General features: G+C 44.5%; 1 protein-coding gene across 5 annotated transcripts in view; it reads left to right on the top strand.

Annotated features, from left to right (window-relative positions):
* The first annotated feature begins 2842 nt into the window (after positions 1-2842).
* Positions 2843-9231, top strand: part of ssbp1 (single-stranded DNA binding protein 1) — a 30414-nt gene continuing 24025 nt past the window's right edge. Inside the window, exons 1-3 of one of the 5 annotated variants that reach the window (XM_059955827.1) lie at positions 2843-2967; positions 3769-3814; positions 6005-6065. In XM_059955827.1, the coding sequence (XP_059811810.1) occupies positions 3791-3814; positions 6005-6065 (85 nt within the window). In that variant the 5' untranslated portion in view covers positions 2843-2967; positions 3769-3790. The other 4 variants (XM_059955826.1, XM_059955830.1, XM_059955829.1 and 1 more) reach the window with 4 other exon arrangements.

Raw genomic sequence — 9231 nt, 5'->3', positions numbered from 1 at the left:
AAGCACGAGTCTTCTCAAACCCCTCTCTCTCAGAGTGAGGCAAGATGTCTCCCCTTCTAAATCCGAACTGTGAACTGGTTCTAAAGCAGGAACTGGTTTCATCTCTGCCTGTCCCATAACACCACAATATGGAACATTTTGAGGTGTGAGTCACTGACTGCACACAATCTGTTTCCTCGGATTGAAGGAAGGCTAAAGCAAGGATCAGAACAGGAGGATCTCGTGGTCCTGTGTCCCACAGTTTATTCTGGGGCTGCTCCCTCTACAACAGGGGTTCCCAACATTTTTATGCCATGGACCAATGTCTATAGACCCCAGGTTGGGAACCCCTGTTTTACACCAACTGACCCATTGATACAGTGCCTATAAAAAGTATTCTCCCTCTTGGAAGTTTTCACCTTTTACAACATTGAATCCTCTCCCCATTTCCACGCTAACCTGCCTGTCCTCAGCCTCTTCCACCGCCAGGGTGAGGCTAAATGCAAACCAGAGAAACAGCACCTTATATTCTTCCTGTGTAATCTGTAACCCAACTTTATGAACATTGAATTCTCCAATTTCATGTTAATTTCTCCCCCTCTGTCCCTTGTCTCTCTTGCCCAATTCCTCCTACTCTCAGCCCAGTCCATTACACTGATCCTTCCCACCTGTTAGGGCTCAATCTTCCTCTCCCAGCCCATTCCATCATCTGCAGCCCTTTGTCACCTCCCCCAGCCTCTATCACTATTTCCATCTTCACTCCCCCATCAGCCTATTGCCTCCAACTCTTACTTTGCCCCTTCCTTACACCTTTCTTACACTGGCTATCGCCCCTCTATTGCTCACTCCAGACGAAGGATTTCAACCCAAATCGTAAACTGTCCGTTTTCCTCTGCGGATGTTGCCTGATCTGCTGAGATCCTCCACCATTTTGTTTTTCTATATTCCAGCATTTGCTATATCTTGTCTCCATCTCTCCCAACTACAGTACCACTGTGCCACTACATTTACAGGTTCTAATAAGGGGTTCTCATGCAAGAATGGCGGGTCCAAAGGAACAACAAAACCTTGAGGGACAATGATGGCGCCTAACAGCAACTCCTTTGCTTGCATCTTTGGAAAAAGCTCTATTTCTATCTTGCTTTCTCTTTTTTTTTCCCTTGTCAGGGTTCTTTTGATGACCCTGACCTGGAGTTGCACACTGACTACGGTTCTTTGCAGAAATGGGATCTGCTTTCAGGGTCTCACGACTAACTGCTTTTCGATATGCCGAGGACATGGCCTGGAAGACTAGTGCACCTTCGGGGTGCCGGATACTTGTGCCTCTGGAGGCGGGCAGATTTCAGGCTGGTGCTGCTGCCTGATGGGTTGTGGGAATATACGGAAGATCAAAAGAAGCGAGCTGGCTGCGTGCTCAGGGACCCGAGTTCTTTGGGCACAAAGCTCAGAAAAAGTGATGCAACAGACTTTTAACACCATAAATCAGTGAGTTGCTTTATGTCTCCCCTCTCACTGTGAAATGGGGACACCTCTTTCTCCCTTATTAAAGAGAACCTGGTTGAATTACTGGGTGAATGAGTAGTCTTTAGGGTACTGCAAGTCTGTGTCTCTATTGATGCTTTGCTGCACGCTTGAGTGGTTGGTGGAGGGTGATGATGCTTTTTTGCTGGTGGGGGAGGGCGGGTTGTTGCTTTGCTGCTGCTTATGTGTGGGAGGAGTGAGCTGGGTGGGGGGGCTTCTAACATTTAACTGTCATTCATTCTTTGGGGCACCCCTTTCAGGATGTATATTGCATATAGTTCTCTGACATTAAATGTGCCTATTGAAATCTATTGAAGTTCCAGCAAAGGTAGACAGGGTGGCATAGAAGACACAATGCCTTCAAGCCTTCATTAGCCAAAGCACAAGGTATAAGAGCAAGAGGTCTCGGAACAAGTTCACAGTAGGTTTCTGTGGCCACTGCTGAAACATTGTGTGCAGTCTGATCACCAAACCAGATAGAGCACAACAAAGGTGCACCAGACCGGGACAGAAGGACCGAGGGAGCTACAATTTTCTCTCTTGGGAGTGACATCTGGTGGGGTGGGGGTTGTGACACACAGTTATGAAGAGCAGAGACAGGGAGAATATTGGTAAGCATCTTCCTGACCGCCACAAGCCCAGCAATACCATTCCCCTCCTTCCCTCAACCCATGCTTCTCCTAAACATCCCTGCTCCCATTCCACTCACCCAAATCACTCTTCCCCTCCCGTTACACTGCTCTGCTCCCTTATCTAGCCCTCCTGCCCTCCTCCCTCTGCCCCTTTCCCTTCTCTCCTCCTCCCATCAAAGTTCAAAGTAATATTAATAATCAGAGTACAGACATGTCACCACATAAAACGTTGAGATTCTTTTTCTGCGGGCATACATAGTAAATATATAGGGCAGTAGCTGTTCTTGAACCTGGTGGTGTTAGTCTTGAGGCTCTTGTACACATGTAGACGCGCTCGATGATTGGGAGGGCTTCACCCGTCACCTCACAACTAAAAATCACCTCTACCAGATTGAGCGAGCAAGAGCTTTTCTCTGGAGCGAAGGAGAGGCGTACAAGATGATAAGAGGCATAGATCAAGTGAATACCCAGATACATTTTCTGAGGGCGAGTGGGGGAAAAGGGTATGTCAGAAGCAAGTGGTGCGTGGAACGCCTATCAAGGAGCGGTGGTATAGGATGATAGAGAATTTGAGAGCTAAGTGGGAAAGAACGGTTAGATTGACTTGAGAATAGATTAAAAGGTTGGCTCAACATCGCAGCTAACAGTGCGCGTACAATGCACACACTCTCCTCCCACAGAAAACAAACGTAAATTCCGGTTCCGGTTTTTCGGACCACGAGCGGCGGGACCAACTTAACAGATCTGATCCACGGGGAGAGACTGAGGGTCTGCGTCCGATAACAAACGTATATTCCGGTTCCGGTGTTTCCAGAACACGAGTGGCAGGTCTGGGGTGAGACTGTGTTTGATAACAACGTATATTCCGGTTCCGGTGTTTCCGGAACACTGTCTGATCCACGGGGAGATACAGCGGGTATGTGCGTGATCCATGGGGAGAGACTGAGGGTTTGTGTCTCTGTGTCTGATTCACGGGGAGAGACTGAGGGTTTGTGTCTCTCTCTCTGTGTCCATTCTATTGAGGCTCCACTGGAGTTCACCTCATTTTTTTCCGAAATCCTCTAGTTTTGTGGTGAATCGTTTGGTAACAGATGTCCATGTGCCATTTCCTTGCCTTTCCTTCATTTCCAAGAGCCCCAACTTCTCTAAATAGTAGTAATGATTTAATCCCAATGCTGATCTATTGCTCTTTTGAGAATTGTGGCCAACCCCAGAGAGGGGTGCTGTGTTAACTATCATTCAGGCTGAGAGGTGTACTTGAAGTGTTGGGGATCAAGCAGTAAATGAGATGAAACCAATAATCCGATCAGCTCTTGTCTTGTAGTTTGGGCAGAGCTGAGTCAAACAGCTCCATGGCCGCCTTCAGTTTCCCACATCCAGAATACTTCACTGGAATTTCCCTTCATCTGTTGACTGCAAGCTTGCGACTTGCTGTAGCCCATGCAGTTACGTGCACTTTAACTCTCAAAGAGTCACTGAGCAGTGTGGACCCAAGTGTCAAGATGTTTACTCCTCATGTATGTGAAGGATGTAAGAAATAAACATTGAATTCAATTCACTACTGTGCAATCATTGATGTCACAAGTAGTCTTCATATGCTATGATTTTTAAAAATGCCCTCCTTAACTCTTTTCAGGAAACAACCAGAGCACCAAAAGATGTTGCATAGCTGTGTATTCAAGGTAAGTTTCCTACTTAATTTTTAATATTTTTGATCCTGTTCATCTAAATTGCTGCTGGCTTGTAACTCTTTCAGACTGCACGGATCATTTGCCTGTTTGTATCCAGACTTTCTCACCCAGTTCCACTGTTACCATGACAAGGCCTCTTCGAGTTTGATGGTTTGTTTTTGGAGCTGTTAGACGGCGGGGAGGTTTGTGCTGGTCAAACTGTGTGATGGGGAGTGAGAGAGCTTCTGCACAGTATTTTTTCATTCATTTTTCACAGACTGGGCATCACTGGTGAGACCAATATTCATTGTCTATCCTTAATTATTCCTGAGATGTGGGTGATCCAATTTCTAAAACTGCTAGGCTTGCAGGACTAGAGTTACCAGGCTTTCCTTGCTGCCTTTCTTGCAAAGGGGGTGTGTGTGTGTGTGTGTGTGAGTGAGTGTGTGTGTGTGAGTGTGTGTGTACGTACAACATATTGGCTGCTCAGAGACACCAGAAAAGCAAAAGAGAAGGCATACAGTATGGTGAAGGTAAGTGGAAAGCCTTTAAAAATCAACAAAGGATAATTATGCTATAACATGCTATGATTAAATTAAGCTAGTTAATAATATAAAAGAAGATTCCAGAGTATTTTAAGATACATAAAGGATAAGAGAGAGATGAGAGTGGACATTAGACTGTTTGAAAATTATGTTGGAGAAGTAGTAATGAGGAATAGGCAAATCGTAGAGAAGTTAATTACATACTTTGCATCAGTCTTCACAGTGGAAAACACTGGTAACATATCAGAAGTTCAAGAGAGTCAGGGCAGGGGTGAGTGTAGTGGCCTGTACTAAGGAGAAGGTGCTTGGGAAAATGAAAGGCCTGAAGGTGGGTAAATCACCTGGGCAAGATGGGACTAGATCCCAGAGTCCTGAAAGAAGTAGCTTAAGAAATTATAGAGACATTAGTAGAGATCTTGCAAGAACTGGAAGACTCTGGAGGACTGGAGAATCACAAATGTCACTCCACTTTTTAAGAAGGGAGGGAGACAAAGGACGGGAAATTATAGGCCAGTTAACCTGACTTCAGTGGTTGGTAAGCCATAGAGGCCGTTATTAAGGATGAAATTTCAGGGTACTTGGAAGTATTTGATAAAATAGGAGAAAGTTAGCATGGTTTCATTGGGGGGGGGGGGACTTGCCTGACAAATCTCTCATGATGCTTTGAGAAGATAATAAGTGGGTAAGTCTAGGACCAGAGGGCAGAGCCTCAGAATAGGATGTTCCTTTAGAACGGATATGAGGAGGAGTTACTTTAGCCCAGGGGTTCCCAAACTTTTTTATGCATGGATCCCTACCACTAACCGTGCGGCCCATAGACTCCAGGTTGGGAAGCCCTGCTTTAGCCAGAGGGTGATGAATCTGTGGAATTCATTGCCACAGAGAACTGTGAAAGGCAGGGATTTAAGGCATAGATTGATAGTTCTTGATTGGTTACAGGGAGAAGGTGGGAGAATGTTTGAAAAAAACAGTCATGATTGAATGTTGGAGTGGACTCAATGGGCCAAATGGCCTAATTCTGCTCCTATATCTTATGGGCTTATGGAATAAATGGACCTGACTGGTCTGACATCTATGATAGAAGGGATCTCAGGAAGAACCAGAAATGGATCACCTAACCAACAGCTTTTCCTGAACATGGTTGATAAAGCTTCAGCCTTTTCTGTAGCACTGGCCTGCTGGCTCTGGTATCGTTGAGGATGGGGATGTTCCTTAAGCCTTCTCCTGTTTAATTCTTCCTCACCTATCTGGTTAGTTTGTTGTGAGGTTACTATCCAAGGCTACTATTCATCATCCAAGCTACTTCAAGCAGCACTTGACAGCTTCAGCTACTTGATAGTTCATGGTGCATTATGCCTGGCACTGCTCCTAGGATGCCCAGACTCCAGGGTTGAGTAATGGTAGATTGAACCTTGAGGTTTGAGATTGTGATGTTGTGCACTTTTGCTGCATAGTGCCTCTTGCATGCCCAACGGAGTAGCCAGTCTGTTCTGAGTCCATCCATCTGAGTATAATTAAAGTGCCACACAAAGCAATGTTATGGTTGGGTAAACTTTGGCTGATTGATGATGTGGGTTTCATTCTTGACAGCCAGCTGTCTATCTGACTCTTGTCTGTTTGTCTGATGATGATTTTGATTGTATGCACTTTCTTGCAGGTTGTTCGACAGCTGGTGAGACATCAGGTGTCTGATGCCTCCGCCCTTGTACTGGAAAGATGTGAGTGCGAGGTCTTTGTCAATCTGAAATTTCATAAAGTCATACAGCAATACAAAATAGAAACAGGCTCTTTGGCCCAACTTACCCATGCTGAATAAGGCATCCATTTAAGCTAGTCCCATTTGTCCGTGTTTGATATACTGAACCTATCGTGAAAAGATCCTCTGAATTCTGGGTAGGACCAGGTGCATTGAAAGACAGCAAATGTCTCGCCACTGTTTAAAAAGATGTTGGCAAAAGGAGGTTAACTGTAGGCTGGTTAGTTTAACATTTGTGATCAGGAAAATGATTGAAGCTATTCTTAAGGAAGTACTAGTGAGACATCTAGATAGAAGGGGTTCTGTCAGGCAGACACAGCCTGGATTCAGGAAGGACAGGATAAGGATGCATGGAATTGGGGGTAATGTAGCATGGATAGAGGATTGATTAATCGGTAGAGAGCAGAGTGTTGGAATACATGGGTGGGTTTTTCTCTGGTTGGCAGTCAGTGGAATGCCATAGGGATTGGTGCTGGGACCTCAACTGTTCACGGTATGCATGAATGATTTGGAAGAGGGGCCTGAATGTAACATATCTAAGTTTGCAAAACTGAGTGGAAAAGCACATTGTACAAAGTATACGGAGAGTCTGCTGAGGGATATAGGTAGATTAAGTGAGTGGGCAAGGGTCTGGCAGATGGAGTACAATGTTGGTAAATGCGAGGTCATCCATTTTGGAAGGAAAAATGGAAGATCAGATTATTATTTAAATGGCAAAAGATTGCAGCATGTTGTATAGAGGGACTCGGGAGTGCTTGTGCATGAATCACAAAAGGTTGGTTTGCAGATGCAACAGGTTATCAAGACATTAAATGAAATGTTGGCCTTCATTGCTAGGGGGATTGAAGTTAAGACCAGGGAGGCGATGCCGCAAATGTATAGGGTGCTGGTGAGGCCGCACCTGGAGTACTGCCTGCAGTTCTGGTCTCCTTACTTGAGTAAAGATAGACCGGCTTTAGAGGTGGTGCAGAGGAGATTCTCTAGTTGATTCCAGAGGTGAGTGGGTTAGACTATGAGGAGAGATTGAGTTGCCTGGGACTGTATTCGCTGGAATTCAGAAGAATGAGAGGAGATCTTATAGAAACATTAAATTATTAAAGAGATAGATAAGATAGAGACAGGTAAGTTGTTTCTACAAGTAAGTGGGACTAGAACTAGGGGACATAGCCTCAAGATTTTCGAGAATAGATTTAGGACAGAGGTGAGAAGAAATTACTTTTGCCAGCGAGTAGTGAATCTGAAATTTTCTGCCCAGGGAAGCGGTAGAAGCTACCTCATTAAATATACGGTATTTAAGACCGGGTTGGATAGATTTTTGCATAGCATGGAAATTAAGGCTTATGAGGAAAAGGCAGGTATGTGGAGATGAGTCCACAGCCAGATCAGCCCTGATCTTATTGAATGGCAGAGTAGGCATGACAGGAGAGACGACTGACTCCTGCTTCTATTTCTTATGTTCTTAAGTACCTGTTTTAGTGTCTTTTACCACTTTCTCTGGCAGCTTGTTTCATATACACACTGTGTGAAGAAGTTGCCCCTCTGGGCCCTTTTAAAATCTTTTGCTTCTAACCTTAAACCTGTGCTCTCTGGTTTTTGTTCCTCTTTACCTGGGAAAAAGATAGTGTGCATTCATCCAATCTATAGCCTTCACGACTTTATACTCTTTCACAAAGTCACCCTTTATCCCTTCAGATCCAATGAATAAAATCTTAGCCAACCCAACCTCTCAATAACTCAGGGCCTTGAGTCCTGGCAACATACTTGTAAGTCTTTGCATTCTTTCCAGCTTAATGACATCTTTTCTAAAATAGGGTAACCAAAATGGTGCACAATACTTCCAGTGCAGCCTTACCAATGTCTTGTTTAATTGCAACATAACATCTCAACTCCTCTACTCAGTGTCCTGACAGATGAAGGCCCGTGTGTGCTAAAAGCCTTCTTCACCATCCTGTCTACTTGGGACTCCACTTGTAAGGGAACCATGTGTTCTATGCAACTGTTTACTGTAAAAGTCCTAGCTTGATTTCACTTTCCAAAGAATTGTGGATGATACTAAAATAGCTGGTATCATAGACAGTGAAGAAAGTTATCAAAAATTGCTGGGGATCTTAATCACTTAGGTAAGTGGACTGCGGTTTGGCAAATGACTTTCAACTCAGATGGGTGCAAGGTGTGGCATTACAGGAAGTCAAACCAGAGTGGGACTTTCATGATGAATAGTCGGATATCAAGGAGTGTTGTAGAACAGGGAGACCTAGAAATACAAGTAAAGTGATGCTGCAGGTAGACATGGTGGTGAAGAAAGTGTTTGGCATGTTGGCCTTCATCACTCTTGGTGATGGTTGTTGAGGACATTCTGCACCTTTGCTACTCCTGGTGATCCCTCCAAGTGGGGTTCTACGTGGAGTGGCACTGATTCATCAGCTGAGGGGGTTTGATGGGACGGGGTGGCAGGGAGCACTAGATGGTAAACAGCTGATGGTTTCCTTACCCAAGTTTAACTGGATGCCATGAGATTTCTATAGATGTTCCTTTGATCTCTCAATTAATAGGGATTCCATTATTTTTCCTAAAACCAATATTAAGCTAACAGGTTTATAATGCCTTGGATGTATATTGACCTCCTTACCTGCTTGGACTCATTCCCCATTAGTTGATCCAATAGCAAATCCTGTTTCATTGCAGAGTTATCGAATTCTACAGCACTGAAACAGACTCTTCCACCCAGTCCATCAATGACAAGCTGTCCCGAGCTAGTCCCATTTGACCTATATCTCTAAACCTTTGCTATCCATTTAACTGTCCAAATGTCTTTCAAATGTTGTAATTGTACTCGTCTCTTCCACTTCTGCTGGTAGCTCGTTCCTGTAGTTGTTTATGTCATGCACTATACTGCTGCTGTAAGCGACAAATTTCATGATACATGTCAGTAATAATAAAACTGATTCCTGTTCGGTTCCTTAAGATTGTCATAACCGGGGTGGGGTACTGGACATAGGTGCCCACTACCTATTAAATGCTGTCAATAGTGTGTGCCTCAAATAACCTTTGACAACCAAGTCCAGCTCCTGGCCTTCACATGTGGCTTAGCTACTAAACCCAGCAGAACTGTTTCTACTGACAGGTGA

This window comes from Hypanus sabinus, chromosome X1 (assembly GCF_030144855.1).
Source record: "Hypanus sabinus isolate sHypSab1 chromosome X1, sHypSab1.hap1, whole genome shotgun sequence".
Classification (NCBI taxonomy): Eukaryota; Metazoa; Chordata; class Chondrichthyes; order Myliobatiformes; family Dasyatidae; genus Hypanus; species Hypanus sabinus.
Note: the sequence above shows the minus strand (reverse complement) of the source record. Positions and strands in the feature narration are given on the sequence as shown.